This window comes from Lotus japonicus, chromosome 1 (genome assembly GCF_012489685.1).
Source record: "Lotus japonicus ecotype B-129 chromosome 1, LjGifu_v1.2".
Taxonomy (NCBI): domain Eukaryota; kingdom Viridiplantae; phylum Streptophyta; class Magnoliopsida; order Fabales; family Fabaceae; genus Lotus; species Lotus japonicus.
In genome coordinates this window covers 128,970,089-128,993,764 of record NC_080041.1, presented here as the reverse complement: position 1 = coordinate 128,993,764, position 23,676 = coordinate 128,970,089, and the positions used below count along the sequence as shown (strand labels likewise).

Here is a 23,676-nt window from a genome sequence, read left to right as displayed (position 1 = left end):
ATTTTGATCATCATCACGGGTTAGAACATGCCACCTAAACTATAGGTTGCTTATAAATGTACTTATATATCACGCGCTAACACAACAATTACATCGCCAACAAAAATCAAATACACAATATTTTTAAGAGAAGCTATCTACCCTTTCCAACAGAGGGAACATAATCATCTTATGCTTCTTTCTAGAACCAAAACAATGAGATTTTGAAGGATTATTAATATACCTTGCCACAAGACACCAATAGAATCCATGCGATCATCATCTTAGATGATAGATCCTCCATCTCCCCTGCCTATGTAGATTGCTTGTTCTGCTATATATCCTTAATAAACCATGCCATGCATGTTTATTAATTAAGACGGCTTTGTACCAAGATGAAAAATTAACAATTTTGCCCATACTTTTGTCTGGTCAAGAGAAGGGAGAGATGAAGTTTCAAGAGCTACTTTGAGGTCTAACAATTCATCATGACACTAATAGAGTGACAACATAGTTTAACAAACTTTTGGCTATAAAAATTGTACTATGAGATATCTTCTACTTCAAAGCCATCCTAACAATCATCTTGTCTCAAGCATTTTACGATAGCAAAAGTCAACCTTGTGATAATGCTAATAACATACATACATATCAATGCATGGAGGGAAACCTAATTCACACGTTTGAGGTGCGTGCGTGGCTAAATAGTGAGCCCATTCTCTTTTTGACAAGTATTAGTGTTGGGTTGCATCATCTGATCATCATACTCTTGTTGATTAAGATTACAAATTTACAATCACATCCATATTCTACTTGACGCTAAAAAAATCTATTTGACGATATTCTAACTGCACACGTTAAAAACCGTTTGATAACAACAAAAAAAGTTGGGTCATATATATGTATTGTTCCAAACTCTCATAATTCTCAACATTGATCACTCACCTGAAATGAAAGTTCAAATTTTCGAACAAATACAATGAATTGAGTAAATCTAACGTACGAGTAGTCGTATGCAATTGCACGAATATGAACGTCTCTATACTTCATAATTTTTTTATGCACCAAAGTATTCATTTGAGACTATGATATCACTTTAAATGAGTATATCTCTTTCAACAAATCATTCTCCACATACCATCCACAGACCATACAGCTTGACTAAATATTTAGAAAGTTAGATTAATTATATATCTATGAATTATGCTAAAATTTGTTGGCAACGTCTCTATACTTTTGATATAAAAATACTGCATATAAAATAAATAGTGTATGCATAAAAGACTCAACCTCGCGTAACTAACAATTTAAACCCAATAATGATTGCCGAGAGAAAAGAGGATGGAATATTTAAATGTTTCAATACGAGTACTCATTCTGTTTTGATTCTATGGACGCAATATATGATGTGGGCTCATAGTCAAATGCATATATTTATTTATCAACACGTGGAAGTTTTGCCAACTTGGATTGACACACCCAATGATCAATAATTTCGGATTTAATTCTCACCTCTCCAAATATTAAGGGTTCAAATGTCAAGTCTCTGCTGGTTTTTCAGCATGTCAGATAGCTTCAGATAGCTTCTATCTATCCCACACGAAAGTTTCTTAGGTATAATGAAATTTATCATAAAGTAAAAAATAAAAAATAACATGAATTTCATTTTTTTCCCTTTTCCAACAGCAATATTTTATTTAAATGATAAATACTTTTTTTTTCAGAGGAACTGGCTAGCATTAGATTAGCAAGACTAACAAACGCAACCAGAGCCCAAAGCATAAAAATGATAAATACTTGAGAACAACATTCAAAAAGGTCAAACCGACCATTAAAAAGCCCAACCATCCAAAACAGCCTATAACTGAAGAAAATCTTAACCACCATATGGACATCAAGAGCTCAACTGATTTAGCAGCAAGAAAATTATAAATACATATAAGGAATTATCCTAACTGTCGCCAACGGTAGATACCACTTTTAAAGTAGGACATCTGTGCCATCTGCAATTTGTAGTTGTATCTAACAGTCACAAATTGTAAAGTTTATATTTTTATAAGCTCTGCAATTTGTGACGGCTAAAAAAAATCACAAATTACAGGTGTTGTATGTGTTCTATTATAATTTTAGTTATAATATGTTAGTCTCATATGATGTATTTGTAAATATTTTTATCAATAATCACTTATAATAAACTTTTATTATATAATTAAGATAATTAATCTAAGAAAATTATGGAAATAACTTCAAAAGAGTTGTATGTATGTCATACCAAACATCTGCATCATACCAATTAGAGTGTGCTCTGCACCGATCATTTCGTCTCAATCTCATTTATATATCCTTCCACCATACCTTTATAGCCAACATCTTTTTATTTCTTTGTCTATAAATACACAAAGTTCCCCCTAGCTCGTTAGTTAGTTCCATACCAATCTACCTAGCTATAGCCGTTTTCATAAAAAAATATTCCTCACCTTTCAAAGAACATCTATTTGCTCTGATAATATACAATGGGAGAAGCTATAATGGCCCCCTTTAAACATCATCTTCTTTCATTCACAATTATCATCATTTCATTTGTTGCTTGTTATAGCACCTTGCAAGATCAGGACCCACTGATCAGTAGTATATATGTTGATGATTCACCTAATTACATTGATGATGGTGGGAGTGGGACATTCAAGAACCTGATCAAGCAAAGCACAAATGTTCTGAGCTTAAACAGGTTTGAAGAGTTGGGTGGCATTTCAAGTTCGCTTGAAATTGTTAATGTCAATGATTATGGAGCTAAAGGGAATGGTCTAACTGATGACACAGAGGTACATACTCAACAAGTCCAAGATATAATTTTTTTTATATATTTTTGACTGAATAGTCACTCCCTGAAAATTTTAAGGTAGGTTGGTTTAGTCCCCAACTTTAAGAAAGTGAAAATAGTTCTGAAAGATGAAAAAAATATTCAATTGAGTTTTTTAGGGACTAAATAATGAATCACATTTTTCATATTTCAAGAGGTAAATTTATCATTTTTCATCTTTTGGAGATCAATTTGCTAATTCAATTTTTTATGAACCAAATTGACCGACCCTATATCTTTTAAAGACCAAAGTGAACTATTCAGCCTGCTTTCTATGTTCTTTTCTTATCAATTTATCAATATCAACATGCATGTGTGAGTTTGGTTTCTTCGTAATTGGAAATAAAAATATTTTATAGACACCCAGTTGGATGAAGTCTATATGTAAATTATTTGAAATAGAAAGAAGAAAAGAGAAGTGATAAATGTGATGTGATACAAAATTTGGGATAGAGAGAAATGGCATTACTTATTATTGGTGTGTTTATAAATTGAATTGGAAAAATAGCATTACTTCTCTTACTATTGGCTTTGGGGGCTATTTCAGGCATTCAATAAGGCTTGGCAAGTAGCATGTTCTTCTGAGGAAGCAGTTCTTGTGGTGCCTCAGAAGAATTATCTACTCAAACCAATAAGATTCTCTGGTCCTTGCAAATCTAACACCATAGTTCAGGTTAGTTGCATGTCCTTCACAATTTTTTAACCTTCAATATTTTAGCAAAGTATAATTAATTAACATATCAAACAGTAACTTTCATGATAAACATGTGCAATTTGTGATAACAATTTGCCAGATTTCTGGAACTCTTGAAGCGTCAGATGATCCCTCAGATTACAGTGAAGATAAAAAACATTGGCTTGTATTTGACAGTGTTCAGAAATTATTAGTTAATGGTGGTGGAACTATCAATGGAAAGGGCAACATATGGTGGCAAAATTCATGCAAAAGAAACAAAAAGAAAGTAAGATATCATAATCACAATTCTTAAATCAATTAAGCACCACATAGATATAAATAAATCATGTTCAAATGATGACCAATCTTTTTTATGTTTTTCTCTCTCTCTTTTGCAGCCTTGCAAGGATGCCCCAACTGTATGTATAATTATTAATTAGTTACCTCTGACTAATATGATTACATTCAAATATTTGTTAATTAACCATGGTTTGTAATTTATGTTTGTAGGCTCTAACTTTTTATAATTGCAAGGACTTAATAGTTGAGAATATGACCATAGAAAATGCCCAACAAATCCATGTCTCATTCCAGGACTCCATGAATGTTAAAGTTTCTGGTCTCCTTGTGACAGCACCAGGGGATAGCCCTAATACTGATGGGATTCATGTCACAAATACCCAAAACATCAAAATCTCAAGCTCTGTTATAGGAACTGGTATTCACAAATCACAAGTTAAATATGTATCCATTTAGTGTATGTTTGAAATTTTTTTACAATTGAATGAATTGATTCTAAAGTCAAAAACTCAAAATCAATTATGGATGGGTTGGAGTTTCTGTGAGTAGCTTATGAGTTACAAATTGATTCTGAGGAAAAATACATTGATCATACTTTCAAAACAAAGAATCAATTAAAACCTCATACATGTTCTGTATCTCGGTAACCACCTTTAATTTGATTTCAATTTGTTTCAGGTGATGATTGTATATCAATAGTACATGGATCCAAGAATGTAGAAGCCACAGACATAACTTGTGGACCTGGCCATGGTATCAGGTGATTAACTTCAGCAAACATGTATCTTTTGCTTTTGTTATTTTGAATTGTTTGTATATGAATTCATTTACAATTGTTTATTTCAGTATTGGAAGCTTAGGGGCTGGAAAATCAAAGGAATTTGTTTCAGGAGTCATAGTAGATGGAGCTAAGCTTTCTGGAACTACAAATGGAGTTAGAATTAAGACATGGCAGGTAGTTTGAATTTTGAACTTTAATTTGTTGTACCTATATATATCATGAACCAACAATTAATCCTAAAATATTAAGTTAGTGCGTGAAAGCACATGATTTTTATATCTAACACTGCAGATTCTATTGAATTTGGATTCACTGTCGCCAGTAAATTCATAAATTCACACAGTTAAGGAATATGCATGAGCCATTCAACAGCTGAAATTTTAAACTTATCTCTGCGGTTCGATTTGATAAATATATCAGTTAATCATCTTATTTATATGGTTCAAATTTCTACACTCTGAATGTAGAATTGCCCTGAGGGCTGCAGGGAACCCAAACCCGATTCTATATCTCATGTAAAAATTTAGTATGCTAATGTGGATTTACAGAGTCCTAAATGGTTTGCCGAATATGTAGGGAGGTTCAGGAATGGCTAGCAACATCCAATTTAAGAACATTCAAATGGATAATGTGACCAACCCCATAATAATTGACCAGAATTACTGTGACAAAAAGAAGAAGCCATGCAAGAAACAGGTAAATAATGTAAACAACTCTTCCTATTACTAGTCAATATATTTTTTTATCTTACACAGCTATCATCGACAAGAGGCAATCCTATTACTGAGCAATTGGCCTTGTAGTTGCAGAAATCGGCTATCCAGATTAGGAATGTATTGTATCAGAACATAGTAGGCACAAGTGCTTCGGATTTAGCTGTGAAGTTTGATTGCAGCGAGGAGTTTCCATGTCAGGAGATAGTAATGCAGAACATAGACCTGAAAGGTGAAGGAGGAGAAACCTCTGAGGCTTTATGCAACAATGTTAAATTGTCTTACTTAGGACACGTTAACCCTCGCTGTAACTCTAATTAGAACCATACAATTAATACATCATTCATTGATCAATGTGTATTATTAATTACCAATAGGACATTGACTGGTTGTGAATTAATAATGTGATTCTTTAAACAATGATTAATGTGATAAACGAAGATTGCAATAACTTGTGACTTTGTTTCATCAACTAGTATCTAAGCCCGTGCTTTGCACGGTGATTAGAACCAGATATTTTCTTCTACAAAATGTTCTTTACATATACTCCCTCCGGTCCTATTTATAAACAACAACAAAAAAATTCATATAGTTTAAGAAATGTAGTAAAACTAGATAAAATGCATTAAATTTGTCTTGAATCAAAATAAACTTCCAAAATTACCCTTTGTTATTCATGTTGGAAAGTGGGAAAGAGAGAGAATAATTAATGAGACACACTCTACAAGTTAGAATTAATAAGGGCATCATTGGAAAAAAATAATTAATATAACTCAAACTTTCATTTGGTTCTTATAAAAAGGACCAAGATTTTTCTTCTCTTTCATGCTTATAAATAAGACCGGAGGGAGTATATAATATGACAACTCATGATTGGGAAATTGTGGACAACAAACCAGATGATACAACAACTTGTTCAACCCATGCCATCGTAAACTAAGTAAAATAACAACACTTGTCCGGTACATAATAGAGAACAACAAATACAATCCAGTTCGTTAAGTAAGAACATACAGGCCATTCTATCACACCTTAATGTTGAATAAAACATCAATAACAACAAACATTTCACTGGTTAAGAAGAAGGTCAACACATCCCCTGCCTTCAATCCATGTGACGAACAGAAGGCCCTCCAACCCCTACCAAACCTCGCCTAATTCCGATTAGGCACACCAAGAATGGTACATTCCACTTCCTTGTCAATGGGCCCTCTGAAAAGCCACTTGTAAACTTCCCCATTGCGAATATAATCATAAACATATACCGGCAAGTTCTGCAGTGCAAAAAACAGTCTAATAAGATCAATACATAACAACTAAGAACTTAAGCACAATATAAACCTTACCATCTCACTTGCAGAAGCTTGGTTTGGTGACAGTTTGCAAGTGAAAAAACATGGACAAAATATCCACTTTGGTTGTTGGGGAATTGTTTTGGGTGTGAAGTGGACCTGGCTGGCAACATTAGTTATAGCAGGGGTGGGGGCATTATAGCCGGAGGAGATTGTGCAGGAAGGTAACATTCTTGATTGAAATAAGGAAGGTAACATACTTTCTCAATACTTGCATTATAGATGAATAAATCAAATTGAATTCAATCCTTGAAGAAGCACTCACCTAGTCACCTAGGAATCACTTGAGGGAGCGACGAATGTTGAGAGCACAACCTTTACAATTCATGGAGCTTGACATCTACAATTCTCGCAACACTGTATTCCTTGTTTCATTCCTACGATTTTTTCTCTCCCTCTCTCAATTCCTTTACTGGTCTTAACTCTTCAATCAACTTCTTCCTCATACATTGACTCTGAAATAAAAAAAACTATTGAAACCAATAGTGCAGAAAAATATAAACTTATGGTCAAGAAAAAAGAAAACGCAGAGTAGAATAAAAAGCATAACGAACATAACACCTATAACACTACATCCCATAACAGTTCACAGAAAACCACAGACTATAACTCACCACAAAGCACATCCAATTCACAACAAAGCACATCCAGAAGGTGTCTATAATCCACAAGCCAAGAGGTTCAACTCAATCCTCGCAGCCAAACACAAAGTAATGCATATCCAAATCACAGCCACCTCTTTGTATCAAGATCCCACAAATTTTTTATTATGGTGTATCAACCATGATGACAACAATTTTTATTTGTGTGGATTCTCATATATACCTGCACATAAGAATTATAACTTAAAAGTACTCTTTTTAAAGAAGCTGCGTCCCGCTACCAATCAATAAAATTGTACAAAAAAGATATGTCATAGTCTACCATTATAAGATTTTAATGCAAATCTAGTGGCTAAATTATTTTTGGAACGATATACATATGTCACAAGGTGGACATCTATACTCATGCTTAATCAATATGTTATCACATTTAGAGGTTCCAAATTCACCTTGCAACCTTATGCTCATTCAATGCCAAAATGCACAAGAAACATCTTGAGATAAGTCACAAACTATAAGTTGTAACTTAGAATCGATTTTAAGGTAAAATTAAAACAAACTTAGAGAAAGTGAGAAACCACTTTCTAGGAAGTCATGTTAGAAACAAAGTGAGTGAGAAAGAAAGAAGAGAAAAGAAAGGGAATAACTTGAGTTGGAAAAAATCTAAGAGAAAGAAGAATCTAATAAGGCAAGAAGATTGAAGGTAAGAAGAAGAATATGATGGTGATGATGATAATGATTAAAGAGAGAGAAAGAGTGAAGAAATGAACATAGAAACAAACACAGTTGAGTAGTGAGTAAGTAACAAAGATTGTCAATGCATTTTCTCATTCATCCACTGCTCACTCTTCACATCCCCCAAAAAACTGAGTTCCCTCTCTCATTCTCTCTCACTTTGAAATTAACCAAAACTTTATATTCCTCTGAAAAAAGCCAAAGGGACAGAAGGATTAGTAGTGGTAGCAGCTATACATCAAAAGCTAGCTTAAAAGTGAGGATTGCTCTAGCCTTTATAATGATTATTTGGTCACATCTCTAGTTAATGTGGGACTCTCAATAGAGAAATAGCGGAATTAAAGAATCCATATCAGTTCATATAATTTACATAAAATTATGGCTTTCACAATTTCTCTATGACTTTTTCAAGTAAAGCAAGCACTTGTCTCCACATTTCTGAGATGACAGATTTATAGGTTATATAAATTGAAAAGGAAAATATAAAGTTAAAATTACTATCCAACAAATAATCGAACATCATCAAATAAAATAGAAAAGGGACTTTCTTCTTGTTATAAGTAAAACATGGATGAAGCTTTGTAATTTATATATAGCCTTGCAGCAAGCATTTCTCAAATTTAGATAATCCAACCAACAACAAAGGTCATAATTTTTTCTCTACCTTTTACAATTATAAGTAGTAGAAAATAGTTAATAAAAGGTTTGAACATAATGAAGCTTTAAACATATAAGAGACCTTTCTTACCCAAAGAGCAAATATCTAAGTTGAAGCCATAGGGTAAATCAGCAAGCAGCTCCAAGCACTTATAACTTGGGGCCCCAACTATCTAGCAGGACCAAAGTCACCTGCATCAAACATGCATCATAGAAGGCCAACATATGCAAGTACTCACTAAAACGGAAAATGGTTAGAAAGGTCATGTTATGAGGTAGGAGCAGTTGCATAATTATCTCTCATTCTATTTTGCACTAAAAAAGTTCAAACAAACATCTTAAAATCTCACCTATTCATATCCAGGAAAGCAAATATATAATTATGAACAAAAAAACATCATTTGAACACTAAACAAAGCATTATAATGTTTTGTACAGTTAACAAAAACCATACATTAGTAATAATTTTCCGGTTCCGGTCACATATATAAAAGTTTAACTTAGAATTTAGTTCTTTCTTCTCTTACTTGGCTTTAATGCCTCATGATTCATGTACTTCATTCACTAAAAGCTTCCTTGAAAAATACATTATGTTATGTTTTCTTACATTTCAAGGTAAGGAAAATGAAGTGAGTTTTTGATGCAAAAATAATAGGAATATTTTGACCAATGAGAGTCCAGCTCCAGCAACTCAGATTAACCCAATTCAACCAACAAATCACATCGGAAAAAATTATAAAACTGACACAAAAGTAGTAATCAGCCTAATGCTTTAATTAAACAATTGACTATCATGCTTAAGAACCATTTCACCCTTTAGAAAGCCTTTGATGTTGTCATGTCAATTATGATGGTTGTTGATGAAGCGCTTAAGAATGAAGCGCTCGAAAGCGGGGTGTTTGTTGATGCGTGCGGATGATATGCATGTTTTCTACCCAAACGGAAATTCACAAATCCGATAGATTAGAGAAAGCACCAAGAGAAGAGGAAATTGGGTTCGTTTCCGGAGCAGGAAGAGAAGAGGAAAAGAATTTTGAGAGAGATCCAGAATTTGAAAACAAAAATAGAGAGAGAGAGAGAGAATAGATTCAATTTGAATTTTGAAAGAGTTTCGATTCCCCCAGTTTGTAGAACTCATGATTCTTGCTTTAATTAAACAATTGACTATCATGCTTAAGAACCATTTCACCCTTTAGAAAGCCTTTGATGTTGTCATGTCAATTATGATGGTTGGTTCAGCAAAGAATGCCTTCTTTAGATGTTGTCATTGAATTTGATAAAATAATCAATTCATCACAGATGCAGAAATGCTTACCCGAACTTGAATAAAGAGACTTCTGCAGGAATGGAGTCAATCCTATTGGACAACATCAGTCATCTTCAATTACCACCATTATGTTACCAACCCAGGAATTTGCAAGCTAGAAGGTTCACTTGCTGATATAGATCTAACAATGTAAAACATTTTATCATAAAGCAAAATAACCTAATAAAAGCAAGCTCAATAAAATCATAGCATAATGATTCTTTTTTTTTGGTAGATAAAGATAGCACTATCTGAGCTAAGATTTGGTGGCCTAATTTGAGATAATGATACTTGTTGGCTTGGTAATAATCTAGATGAAGGTGTGTAATACAAATTGCATCAAATACAAAAAATTTAAGCTTCTAGAATTGTACCTGATTAGATAAATATGGATGTGAAGAAGCTGACCCACCTGGATCAAAGTCCCTTGAATGATAAGCACATACAAATCTTCCCCGTGCTTTGATCCAACAAAACTTTCTGCAAAAAAAAAACCCATATATTAACATTAATTCTTCCATGACAGATCAAAATAAAGAAAAGGAACCATTATCGTTTATTGAGGCCACCCAATTCAGACCATGACAGATAAAAAACACACTCTCGTAAAGACATTTTCAACCATGAAAAATAATGAAAATTTCAAAATGGAATGGATGACAGTCAAAGAAATAGAATGTAGAAAGAGGAATTCAATGTACCATGATAAGCATTGTCTGTCTACAGTTCAGAGAATCATGTGATGATAAACTAAACCAGTATCTTGAGTATAGAAAGTTGAAATCCAAGTACAATATAACGAAAGAAATCATAAAGGTTGAGAAAAATGGATTGTTCAACAACAAAGAGGACATTACAGTTCATGGGAAGGTTTCACAATTCACCATCTTCCATCTTGAAGCCCTTTTTTTCTCTCTCATTCTGATCTTTGAAAAATATGAACAAACAGGGTTGAAAGAAGTAAATGAGCAAAGATAAATGGGCAAAAGAGAGGAGGAATAAACCCAAATCTGAGATAGACAAAACTTGCAAATCTCCTACTCCAAGTAACACATTGAAGGTCTCTGGTGAAAAGAAAGAACAATATCAATACCAAAACTTGTTCTGATTTGTGAAAACAAAGAGGAAGAATAACAACAAAAATGATTGAAAGAATGAACAATATCAATACCAAAACTTGTTCTGATTTCTCATCTACTCCTATTCCAAAAATTTATGTTAAATTCCCATCTCCTATGGTAAAACCCTGCAAAAATGAGAACAAAGAAATTAGCAAGTTTGAGAACAAAACATAAAAATGAGAAAAATGCATTGTTCAAGAATAAAGAGGACATTGGAGTTCATCATGGGAAGGTTTTAAGATAACAATCTACGTCATTCATAGTCATAAGAGAATAAAAAGGCTTACAAATAAAATGATAAAGCTCTGTGAACGACATAGAGAAGGGAAGACAGAAAGAAAGGAAGGGAAAGAAGCTAGTACTTACTCGAGGATGGAAGAGACTGCGAGTGAGGACCGCAAAGAAGTAGCCAAGCGAGCAAGATAGTGTTTCTCCGCTTTCGCAGTTCATCGAATTCCGTCTTCAAGCTCTTCTCTCTCTTGTTCTAATCTCGTAAAAAGAAGAACAAAAAGGGATGAAAGAGGAAATTGTGCCCTTTTTCCAATTGCCAAAACCCTAAATCGTCAACAACACCAGCACGCCAATAGGATAAAGACGAAGCTTCAGTCGGCGCTGGAAGCCACCGTCTTGGAGGTTGACGACGTCTCGCACCAGCACGCCGGCGTCAGAGAGAGTTCCGAGAAGGGGGAGACCCATTACAACTTGAGGATCAGTTCGCTGAATTTGTTCTGATCTCAAATCGGCCTCGTCGCTGATGTGATAAGGGAGGTGAAAATAGTGACTGTGAATGCCGATATTGAGGGGAGGACGGAGAATGAAGCGCTCGAAAGCGGGGTGTTTGTTGATGCGTGCGGATGATATGCATGTTTTCTACCCAAACGGAAATTCACAAATCCGATAGATTAGAGAAAGGACCAAGAGAAGAGGAAATTGGGTTCGTTTCCGGAGCAGGAAGAGAAGAGGAAAAGAATTTTGAGAGAGATCCAGAATTTGAAAACAAAAATAGAGAGAGAGAGAGAATAGATTCAATTTGAATTTTGAAAGAGTTTCGATTCCCCCAGTTTGTAGAACTCATGATTCTTGACTTTACTGACAAACTGGGAGAAAACGGGTGACTTTACTGACAAACTGGGAGAAAACGGGAAGGAAAGTGAGCTGCTAAATTGAACTCTGAAAAGGGTGTGGAGAAGGAAATGCTTGAAGCTGACACGTGGTAGGTTGCTGAGAGAACAACACGTCGGATTTTGTCGTTCTAAAGGGCTTGTGCTTTGTATCTAGTATAGATAGATAAGAAATCAAATCTTGCATTGTTTAATGATGCATTAACATTAAGCTCTTTCAATTCTTTCATTTAAAGTAGGTTTCATTAGCAATAGCAACGGTCATATTCCAATTAAAAAAATGAAGGAAAGTTAGGGAACTTTGTTTAGCTTTTTCATAACATTAGGCAACGGCTTGGAGAGCTTTTGCTTTGTACTGTTGAATTGCAACTTTGTGCCATCATGTTATAAGTTGGCATCTTTGAACATGCATTCTGATTCTATACCAAAAGTTTAAGTCTAAGATCCAAAGTAATCACCGGAGGAATTTTGGGACACCAATTCAACATGATAAACGGCTCCACTAACTGACTGAAAAATGATTGTCTCATGTGATGGTGGAGCATAGAAAGTTTCATGTGAGACCTTTTTTTTTTTAAATGCTTGATTGATTCTTCGAATTTAATTTCATTTTTTAAGTGCATGTTTGGATATGTGCTGCGCACATACTCCAAAGCGTGTTAGCAAAGAAGCCTCATGTTGTAGCTCATGACTTAACGTGATTTTAAAGTCTAATGTGATTTCCAAACGTGTGACCAAAACATGCACTAATTCTAGCACATTAGCACATTTGGCAACACTTCTACACTAATTCTACGGCTAAAATCAATTTTATTTTCTGTGAGTAACTTTTGGGTTGGAAAACTGATCATGGGAAAGATTAAGCTCGTTCAAACATTCTTTTTTTTTCCTGTGAATATCCTAGTAGCTTGAACATCATACATCTCGGCACATGTTGGAATATGTTTTGTTTGAAGAAATTAAAATGTGCTCCCTCATGGTGACAAATGTCGATTGTTCTCCCTAAATTTCAGGCGTCTCAAACTCAGAGACAAGAGTCCAAGCTTAGGGTCTAGGATTAGTTTTAGAGTGAAGATGATTTTGTCATAGCTTCTTAGTTCCTTTTATAGGCCCTTTCTTGCCTTTTGGGCTGCTTGAGTTTTCTCCTCATTATGATGCGTATTATTGTCTTATAAATATGATGGTAATGTCTTTTACTACTTTGGGGGTTATTGACAGTCATTTATTGCTATTTGCTAGAATCACAACATGGGACATTGTCGGGGAATCCTAAGGGCAATAATCATCGAATGTTCTGGGGAAGATGTTTCGGTTCTCCTGCTGAGACAGGGAGGATCAACAATGATGTTTAACAAACAATGAATTTTACAAAACGAATGATGTATTATTAGAGTAACACGAGTTCTATCAATAGTAATACAAATATCAAAGTAACACGAGTTCTATCATTTATTTATTTATTTTTAATCAGAGATCTTTATGTAATTTTGCAAACATACACTTTTGGTAACCGCGAGACCCATTCCACCTATTTTCAAAAGACGAGGATTAAAATGGGGCATCGGCTTAATATATTTTTACCATGTCAGTTTTTAAGTGAGGTGTTAATTTGAACATTGTCTTCACCCTTCAAGTAGCTTTGGTATTCCTATAACTCATCGTAATTACAACTCATTATCTCTTTAACAAAAAAATTAGTATATCAATAATATTTAATAATATTAACAAAACATCATATATGCATGTTATATCATTTTTATTATTAAAATAATTTATTTACCTTTAATTTACTTTTAATTAAGTATTTCATTTTCATAAATACTAATTTATATATATATATATATATATATATATATATATATATATATTCATTTCATCTTATGTTATCCATTTGAATTTCATTATAATACCTTCTTTTACTAAGACTAAAAAGACTGTCATACTTTAACATACATGATACTATCATGATGAGAATAAAAATTGTATTTTGTTTAGCCACCAACATATCATGAGTGCACAAAAAGAATGACAATAAAATATAAATAGGTATAAAGTAGCGGTAGTTATATTGTGTATCATGTTCATACCTAGTCCACCCATGAATAATGTTTTTTTTTTAAGGAAACCAATCTTTTTACTTTTGATATATGTTATTCATTATATGCCTCTTATGTGTTGGAATTTATTTACAAACAGAACTTTTAATTTGCGAACTAAATTTTTCTTAATCCTTAGTAGACAAAAAAATACTTTCAAAGGGTTCATAAGAGAAAAAAAATACTTACAATTGGTTCATAAAGAAAAAAAAATAGCACAAAATTTACACTACAATAAAATTTACATTTTTTGGTTTAAATTTATTTTAAAAAATTTATTTATTAATATATGACCGTCCAACATATATTTTTATTTAAGTCAACAAAAAATAATCAATGAGAAAAAAAAAATGTAGTCAAAACTATATAGCTATGCAGTTCTCCAACCAAGCATATACATGCCTGAATCGTATCCGTTTTCCACCTCCGAAAACAGTGAGTCATCACCAAATCTAGGGAAAGAAACGATCTCCACGGTGAGCATTGTATAGAGCTGGTCCGGAAGCAATTGGTCTAACCTCACAACAATCAAAGCTATATCGGGGTGGATGGTGACCCTTTCTCGGCTGTGACGTATCCTTCTCAGCTAATCGATCATAAGTCCGCTCCTACAGGCTATCTCGACCATGGTCATATCTAAAAGTCTTCAGGCAATCCCCTAAAATTGAGTTAATTTCTTATAATATAAACTGTTAACAGAAAAAATGTTGTAAATTACCAAAGGTGGAAACGGGAAAACTATGAATGTATGAAACCACTATCTGGCTGGTCATCACATCCCAAAAGCCCGGTGAAGCAAGTATGAGACTGGCTGTGACAATCAAAGCCTAGAGTAAACGTCAGATTCAGCTACGATGGCAAGCTGACCTATAGGAGGGGCTCCGGTGATCGTAAAATAAGTTTGTATACATATTAAGCTTGTATGGTGACCTCAGCAGCTCCAACTCTGCAACCCGTCGGTTCAACTCATTGACGCGTTGCACATAACCCTGAAACAATTAATTCTCAATTTATGCATTAAACTAATATAATAAATATCATTGCATTAATTTGTATATTTTTTAATTCATGTACCCTAAAAACGCTTCCTGATTCAAGCGGATGAATAAATGTTTTCAAGTCGTGGTTCATGTATGTGCAGATATATATAACAAATATTATTTTTTCTTTTTTAAACAATAAAAGATTTATAAAAAATGTGTAAAAATAATTTAATTATAAAATTCATCGTTTCTTCTTTTAAATCAAATAAGTAAAGAGTTATTTCACCTCCTTTTGCATCTCTTCGCCTCTCTTGAACCAGCCTAGATAATTAAAATCTCTCCTCTCTTTTAAACAAAAGACATCTCTTCCATCATTTTAAAGTGTTAGACATTTAGCCCTCCTGATAATGATAAAGGTGAGGACAACCTCTTGTGGTGACTAAATGTAGATGGCAAGGCAAGTTTAGTATTCAGTAGGGAACTTTGTTTAGCTTTTTAATAACATTTGGCAACGGTTTGGAGAGCTTTTGCTTTGTACCGTTGAATTGCAACTTTGTATCATGAGTTGCCATCTTTGAACATGCATTCTGATTATATGCCAAAAGTTAAGTCTAGATCCAAAGTAATCACCAGACAAATTTTGGGACACCAAATCATCCTTTTTCATGATAAACAGCTCCACTAACGGACTGAAAAATTGGATTTCCACCTGAAAAATGATTTTCTCATGTGATGGTGGAACACAGAAAATTTCATGTGAGACCATTTTTTTAAATGCTTGATTGATTCTTCAAATTTAATTTCATTGATTAAGTGCATGGACATGTGTTGCACACACCCTCCAAAGCGCGTGTTACAAAGAAGCCCCTTGTTGTAGCTTATGACTTAATGTGATTTTAAAGTCTAACATGATTTCCAAACGTGCAACCAAAACATGCACTAAAAATATGCTACTTCACTCCCCTAACTTTAGCATGTTTGGAAACACTTCTACACTAATTCAACTGTTAAAATCAATTCTGTTTTTTTTGAGTAACTTTTGGGTGTGAAAACTAATCATGGGGAAGGTGAAGCTGGTTCACCATTCTATTTATTTTCTGTGAATATCCTAGTAGCTTGAACATCATACATCTCTGCACATGTTGGAATCTGTTTTGTTTGAAGAAATTAAAATGTGCTCCCTCATGGTGACAAATGACAATTGTTATCCGTAAACTCCAGGGGTCCCAAACTCATAAGCAAGAGTCCAAGCTTAGGGTCCAGAATTAGTGGTAGAGTGAAGATGATTTTCTCATAGCTTCTTGGTCCCTCTTATAGGCTCTTTGTTGTCTCTTGAACTGCTAGAGGTTTCTCCGTATTATTATGTGTATTATTTGCCTTATAAATAAAATGGCAATGACTTTTACTACTTTGGGGGTTATTGGCTAGAATCACAATATGAGACATTATCAGTTACAGAGGAGTTATACCCGGGGAATCCTAGGGGCAATAATCATCGGATATTCTGGGAAAGGGTGTCTCGGTTATCCTATGGAGACAGTGGCGGATCCAGGACCCCGGGGTCAGGGGGTTCAAATTTTTCAAAAGAACACATCGGTAAAAATCTTGTATTGTTTCTTTCTAATTCAAACACTAAAAGCAAATTGAAATCTAAAAACAAATTGAAATCACTTTCAATTGAAATCTAAAAGCAGAATTTTGGTGGCCGGAATACTTTTTCTTTGACACTAAAATACATTTTGCAATGAGCTGTTTACATATTTATCTTACATGTATACTTCAGCCATCAATGAATTTAAGAAAAAACAACTAAAAGAACACAGAAGATCTTTTTTTTTATAAGCCAAAGTAACATTAAAAGGTCAAGATTGTGTTGTCCAAACAGCACTTACATAGCACAATCACATTAACATAAACAGTTTGCTTCAACCCTGTATACAAATAGAATTCAAAACAAAAGAGTAATCAAAACAAAAGAAAAGAAAGAAAAGAATAGGGGAAAGGAATGAAAAGAAACAGATCAGGGTAGCAATTAGAGGATAAAAGAAACTACCTAGATAAACCAGCAACGATCCAAAGAGAAACACAACAGCCCCTACTAACCAACTAAACACCAAACTAGCACCCAACACCCTGCTAAAAGCACAACACGACTCCATGTAACTATCCAACAATTCCAATGCTTCCTCAATAAACTGCCCCCAACAAGTAATACACAGCAACATGTTAGAGATGGCCCCAACATGAATACCCATGAAACACTTGAGCTACAACGAGGAAATACATACTAGAGGACTTGATGTCCATTCATAAAGCGAATTAAAATTGGTAATATGTATCATTGTTCTGTGCTTTCTTTTTTTGGATAAACCAATAGTATATATATGATTAAAAGCATAAGTAGTGCCATCATAATACAAAGTAGACCCAAAGGACAAAGAAAAACATACAGCAGCAATAAAGAGAAAAAACAAAACTAGAGGAGAGACTGGGGGTCGCAGCAAGTGAGCATTGGAACAAAAGTTTCAAGAGTCACAAGCTTCAAATCCCCAACAAAGTCTGCTTAAGCAATGGTACACCACCTCAGCAAAGACTCAAATTTCATCTCCTTAAATCTACCCGTACCCGATGTTGGAAATCAGATTGCAGCCTTTAGACATAATAGTGAGAGCATCAAAAATTCAAAATTGCTTTCTTATGTTTCTGAAAAATTATCCCGTTTTGCATAAACATAAGAGAGAGCAAGGAAAATTCAAAACTAGGGCATCAGGGCATGAATCGCATAAGACTGAGAGAGCAAGGAAAATTCAAAACCAAAAATCAATTTAGCAACCTTACCTTACCCACCCAGTAACCCTCTGATAGAGATAGAGAGGCAGAGTAGTGAGACAGAGACTGCGAGAGAAAGAGGTGAGGCTGGTGGTGGTGGCCGCTTCGCCGGTGGACGGTAGTGCACTGGTGGGCGGTGGCTGGTGCGTGTGTTTGACGGCTTGACCTAGGGTAGAGACATGCCAGACTGCGAGAGAAAGAGGGTGAGGCTGTGTCGCTTTGAGTACGTGTGAGACTGTGACAGAGAGAGGAGTAAGTGCCAGTGGGGTTCAAGGTGCAAAATAAAAATCTCAGGGGGTTCAAAAAAAAACCTATACAAGGGGGTAAGTGAGATTTTTGTTTTTTTCAGGGGGTTCAACTGAACCCCTCACTATAGTGTGGGTCCGCCCCTGTATGGAGACAGGGAGGATCAACAATGATGTTTAACAAACAATGAATGACCAAAATATAAAATTGAAACATAATCAATAAGAGCAACTAGGTAAAAAAAAAAATTCTATCATCAATAGTCTGAGTTCTACAGCTAACACACTGCTACTCTTTACATCATTTAAAACTATGTAAACTTTCCCCAACCTTTGCATTACATAAAATTTCACTGTAACCGCTGACTTACCAAAACAAAGCATTCATCAAGTTCTATACTCACTCACAATGTTTCTTCGAATCCTTTTTCATTTGCTTGCATCCCCTTCTGGCTTTGGTTCTTCAGGCTTGGGTGCTGCTGCTGCAGGTGGTGGTGGGAGTCCTGCATCAATGCAACTTCTACACTTCTTGTCAACCCAACTTTCTATGTCACTCTCCCCATTGTGTCTTCCACCACACAACCTTGCAATCATCCCAGCAATCACACCCACTATGGTGATCACTGCTATGACCACCACCAGGGTCTCAATTGATCTGTGTGAATAGTGATTTGACTCAGACACTCTTGGTGGTGACTCAACAAAGGGTTGCATTTCACTCCCCTGCCTTCCATCCATGGTGGTTCTGCTGAAGACTACAGTACTGAAGAAGAATTTGAACTCTTGATTGGCCTAGTCAAGAGTTTGAAATGATGAAGTAAAGGAAAACTAAAGAGAATGAATGATAAGGATGAGCTATTATAGCATGTGATTTAATGCAGGACAGAGAAGTTAGCAAATAAGAGCAGGACCGGAAAATGAGACCGCACAAAGCTTAGATTTTGAACTATATAGACTACAATAAGAGTTTCAAAATGAGTTGTTGTAAGTGTTGGTGAAAGGGGTACTTAATTGATTCTCTTTAAGCAAAGTTTCTATTTAAATTTACCTATATTTATATATAAGACTCAAACTCAATACATTATTATGGAAATCGTTCACATTAGACCTTACTTTGGTCTTTTCATGTTATTATGTTGCATATTCTTTTCTTTTTTTATTTTACTTTATGTCACTAGTGTCCTTATGATAAAATAAAAGTAGGTGTGACTTTTGAGGTGCCAAACATTTACATAGATGAAGGCCAAAAGTTTCTGACTACCCATTAACTCATTAATAATAATATAGTAGAAAGGGAACTTGTATCTTGTCAGGGGGTCTTGGATAGCATTGCAACCTAAGCTCAAAATATTTAGATTTATCCTCCCAAGTTTGTCCTGTGATGTCACATGTTAATGTTCAATCTGTGATTCAGTGACCCTAGAAAACATCATGGTGATTTTGTTTGTTTTTTTCATTATCTTGAAATCAACCAGTGTTTTTCTTGTCTTTTCTATTTCTCTACCAATTTGAGAGTTATGAGCTCTGCCTTCAAATTGGGCTCAAATTGGCTTGTTTGTCAAGTTGCAGAAACTTTAATGGATACGAATCACCTGAGCACTGAAGAGGAGTTAAGACACCCTACACTTCAAAAAGAGTAGTAACTCCATACAATTTCTCTGTTGCAATTCCCATTTTCTGAGGAGCCTCATGTTATTCGAGTCATTCAAACCGTCCTTCTAACAAGTGTTTAGGTGCGCGCCTTTTGATCAGCAGAGACGCTTTTGGGTCCGACAACATTGCGATTATCATCAGACACAAAGTCATGTTTCTTTTCAATAACACCAAATTCATGTTGAGTTTAAAACACAATTATTTGGCAGTTAAACCCGCATTATTCATTAAAAAAATTAGATAGTATAAATATATTATATATTTAATTGAAGTATTTTTTGGTCACATATTTAATTGAATTTAATCATCTCATATAGACCTCTTTTTTTCTGAAAGTTTTTTAAAAAATAATAGGAGAGGAGAAGCTTCCTTCCCTTCCGCTGGATTTCTGGGTGGTTGGATTGGATCATCTCTTTCCTCCCTCCTTCCCTATATCCGCTGAATCCAAATTCTCCAAATTCTCTAAATCCAGGTCAGGAATTCCGATTTCTCACCTGGAAAAACGATTTCATCTGGATGGGGACTCCCGAATTTCCCGATCTTGGCAAACATTGCTCCGTCGCTGATTGCAAGCTCATCGATTTCTTGCCCTTCACCTGCGATCGCTGCAATCAGGTACCTTTCTCAAATCTGGTATATTGGTTTATTGTAAATCATTTACTTTGCTGAAAATGAATTGAACCATGTGTTTCCAAATCATATATTATTATTATTCAAGGACGAATTGCATTCAAGTTTCTATTGATTATATACATGAGCATGCCGGATATGTTTGGTTGTGTTTTAGCTGAACATTTATCTTAGTTCCGATAAGCATTTTTTTGACCATCAAGTTCATGGGGTTTCAAATAGTTGGTAGTGATTATGCATGATGGCTTTATCAGGATGTACCATTATCATGTTGGCCCCAACTCCAAAGTACTGGAGCATAGAGACTTTGATCCCAGATTCATGAACCAATTATCCCTAATGGTTTAGTCGTGTGTTTGGATTTCCATTGAACTCAATGTGGATCCATGTCGAAGCTAACGTGGCAAAATCTTGCTTCTCCAATCCACGTTAAATTGAACGTGACAAATTCTAGCTTACCTTTAGTACCTTGAGTTGCGTGAAATCACATTTGCATTTGCGCCAACACCAAACTAAGCATACACTAAGTATGTGTATGTTTTTGTGTTCGTATCAACACAAATTTGATTTCAAATATCTTAGGACACAAAGGGAGAAGCAGAATTTTGCAATGTTTAGTTCAACGTGAATCGGCATTGAGTCCAAGGGAAATCCAATTACACACTAAGTTGTTAAGTCAAGATATATGAGTAATTTTATAATTATATTTCTATGATGGGATTATGGATGACTATTCTCTTTGTTTTCAATTATGAAACTCTTTGTTTTGGCTATAACTATATCTGCTCAATATCTTGCAGGTATATTGTTTGGAGCACCGAAGTTATATAAAGCATCAGTGTACTAAAGCTGACAAACGAGATGTCACTGTTGTTATATGTCCACTTTGTGCCAAAGGAGTTCGCCTAATTCCAGAACAAGATCCAAACATAACTTGGGAGAATCACGTTAACACCGACTGTGACCCATCAAATTATGAGAAAGCCACAAAGAAGATAAAATGCCCGGTCCCTGGGTGCAGGGAGATCTTGGTGTTCTCAAACACAATCAAGTGCAGGGACTGCTTGGTTGACCATTGTTTGAAGCACCGGTTTGGACCTGATCACAAATGTTCCGGACCCAAAAAGTTGGAAACAAGTTTTTCATTTATGAGTTTTATGAATAGGAGTAGAAAAGATGCGCCAAAACCCAATTTAACTTCATCCTCATCATCGAACTGGACTACAAGCTTTCTTAACATGGCTTCGAATATTCGAGCTTCAGCTGAAGCGAGCATATCAAAATTGAGTGGTGAAACTAACCAAGCCATGCAGACATCACGGGGTGGTGTGGGACAGAGCAGTGGCAGTGGGAATAGAAATTATCAAGCGGAGCAATGCCCTCAGTGCAGCGCGAAGTTTTCCTCAGTCACTGCACTGGTGGATCATGTTCAAAAAGTTCATGAAAGGAGTGGCAACCGATCTGGGGTGAAGAAGACAATTGATGCATGTCCCAAGTGTAGTAAAGGATTTCTAGACCCGGTTTCGCTTGTAGAGCATGTTGAAAGGGATCATGGTGGTAGTTCTAGAGCATAGTTGTGGACAGTGGAGTTTAAACAGAAGGAAAATCAAACTTGAAGAAATTGCACTTTCTTTGATGGATGATCAAGTTTATAAACATTATTTTTACCTGTTTATAGCAAAAGGATGTGAATACAAATTTGAAGATTGGTATTAGATTTCTCTACAATTGTTAATGTTGTGTCATCAATTTACCATTTTTTCTTAAAAGTTCTTCCTTCTTGCATAGATTCAATCCTACTGCATTAATTATCATGTTATCAGCTTAAGACTAGGCACTTTCTTGATCATGTGTCTGCAAGAATTGCCAGCTTTCCATTAATTTGTGAGCTTAGTTGAAACAATGGTTGATCCTTTTTTGTTGCCAACCACTTTGCTTGAATTATTTCATTTTTCTTTTAGCATAGCAATGTCGACCCCTTTGATTTCTGGTTTAAATTCTATTGTGCTGTGTGTGCATGCAGCATGCTGATTATGCCATGTTCAATTAACTTAAGTTTCAATGTGCATGCAGCATACTAATCATGAGTCATGACTAGTTATGAAAACATGTCTTCGCTTTTTCCAAAAGTTGGAAACAAAGCAACACCTATGAGTCGTTTCCTCCTGTGATCACTGAAGCTTTCTCTTTTACCCGTTCCTTCGGCTCTGAAAATGTATGATAGATTCTTCCTTTTGTTATTCACAACACCATTTGTTTATTGTTGGAGTAATCATGAGGATTCTTATCCCCTCATTAGATTGGTATTAGAGATGCTTCATAATTTTCCACAAAGTTGTTGAAAAATATACTTTCCATCCATCGCTCCATCATATGCCTTTTCCAAACTAATTAAAAAAGTATTGTAATTCATAAATCCCTAAAAGTACAAAAGTAGTCACAGTATGTTCTGTTAAGTGGCAATTTATCACTTTAATCCAACCTTTCCTTCTTCAATTTAGTCCATACGTACATTTCACTACCTCCACCACCACCTCGTTCCTCTCACCTTCCTTCCCCACCCTTCCTTTCAAGTATACCACAAGTATAACGTTTCAAGTATATACAAAATAAGATAGATAGAAAGGAGTTGCAAGCCATAAGATTCAAATGGAATATAGATGAAATGCAAGAATGTATTAAGTGTGATTTGCAATGGAAAAGTGATATTCAAACTTAGAGGAATTTTTTTTATCTCCCTAGCTATAAGACCTGAATGCTAGAGAGATTTGATGTTGGGCATTCGACAATGAATGTTAAAATGGATGAATAATTACAAAATAACCCATTAAAAAAAATTATTAAAGAGAAAGTTGGAGTAGCTTCATTCTTAGAATAGATAATAGATTTTATTTTAGTGATTAAGGTGTGTTACGTATGTATGAAAAAAAGTCTCATAAAAACACTAAAGGTAGATTATAGGGTGAACTATTTTATAAGTGGTTCATTGGTGATCCACAATTTTTAACCGTTAATATAGTAATATTTTAATTGGCGA

At 34.8% G+C, this 23,676-nt stretch overlaps 3 protein-coding genes and 1 long non-coding RNA gene across 10 annotated transcripts; 2 read left to right on the top strand and 2 right to left on the bottom strand.

Moving 5' to 3' along the window:
• Window positions 1-2,414: 2,414 nt before the first annotated feature.
• On the top strand, window positions 2,415-5,718 carry LOC130732668 (polygalacturonase-like). Its single transcript, XM_057584673.1, has 9 exons — window positions 2,415-2,801; window positions 3,387-3,512; window positions 3,634-3,801; window positions 3,914-3,934; window positions 4,026-4,233; window positions 4,494-4,575; window positions 4,662-4,770; window positions 5,173-5,292; window positions 5,400-5,718. The coding sequence occupies exons 1-9, from the start codon at window positions 2,493-2,495 to the stop codon at window positions 5,628-5,630; spliced, it is 1,374 nt and encodes a 457-aa protein (XP_057440656.1). The 5' UTR covers window positions 2,415-2,492; the 3' UTR covers window positions 5,631-5,718.
• A 503-nt stretch (window positions 5,719-6,221) lies between these two features.
• LOC130730636 (uncharacterized) lies at window positions 6,222-12,151 on the bottom strand. Of its 5 annotated transcripts, none has more exons than XR_009016408.1 (10): window positions 11,449-12,151; window positions 11,133-11,207; window positions 10,819-11,025; window positions 10,336-10,441; window positions 9,971-10,103; window positions 8,747-8,847; window positions 7,276-8,186; window positions 6,927-7,116; window positions 6,656-6,833; window positions 6,222-6,583 (listed from the first exon to the last, which is right to left on the bottom strand). It is a non-coding gene; the product is annotated as an uncharacterized LOC130730636 (long non-coding RNA). The 5 variants fall into 5 exon arrangements; XR_009016407.1 differs by having other exon boundaries at window positions 6,656-7,116; window positions 7,276-7,486; window positions 7,713-8,186; window positions 11,449-12,150; XR_009016404.1 differs by having other exon boundaries at window positions 6,656-7,116; window positions 11,449-12,150.
• A 2,422-nt stretch (window positions 12,152-14,573) lies between these two features.
• On the bottom strand, window positions 14,574-19,341 carry LOC130730635 (uncharacterized). Of its 3 annotated transcripts, none has more exons than XR_009016403.1 (4): window positions 18,728-19,295; window positions 18,121-18,346; window positions 17,336-17,477; window positions 16,979-17,213 (listed from the first exon to the last, which is right to left on the bottom strand). XR_009016403.1 is itself a non-coding variant. In XM_057582691.1 (4 exons), the coding sequence occupies exons 1-4, from the start codon at window positions 18,863-18,865 to the stop codon at window positions 17,137-17,139; spliced, it is 546 nt and encodes a 181-aa protein (XP_057438674.1). In that variant the 5' UTR covers window positions 18,866-19,304; the 3' UTR covers window positions 16,979-17,136. The 3 variants fall into 3 exon arrangements, 2 of the variants coding, with proteins under 2 accessions (XP_057438676.1, XP_057438674.1); XM_057582691.1 differs by having other exon boundaries at window positions 18,765-19,304; XM_057582693.1 differs by lacking the exons at window positions 16,979-17,213; window positions 17,336-17,477 and adding an exon at window positions 14,574-15,288 and having other exon boundaries at window positions 18,765-19,341.
• A 992-nt stretch (window positions 19,342-20,333) lies between these two features.
• Window positions 20,334-22,566, top strand: LOC130730634 (zinc finger AN1 and C2H2 domain-containing stress-associated protein 13-like). Its single transcript, XM_057582690.1, has 2 exons — window positions 20,334-20,624; window positions 21,440-22,566. The coding sequence occupies exons 1-2, from the start codon at window positions 20,526-20,528 to the stop codon at window positions 22,211-22,213; spliced, it is 873 nt and encodes a 290-aa protein (XP_057438673.1). The 5' UTR covers window positions 20,334-20,525; the 3' UTR covers window positions 22,214-22,566.
• Window positions 22,567-23,676: the final 1,110 nt, after the last annotated feature.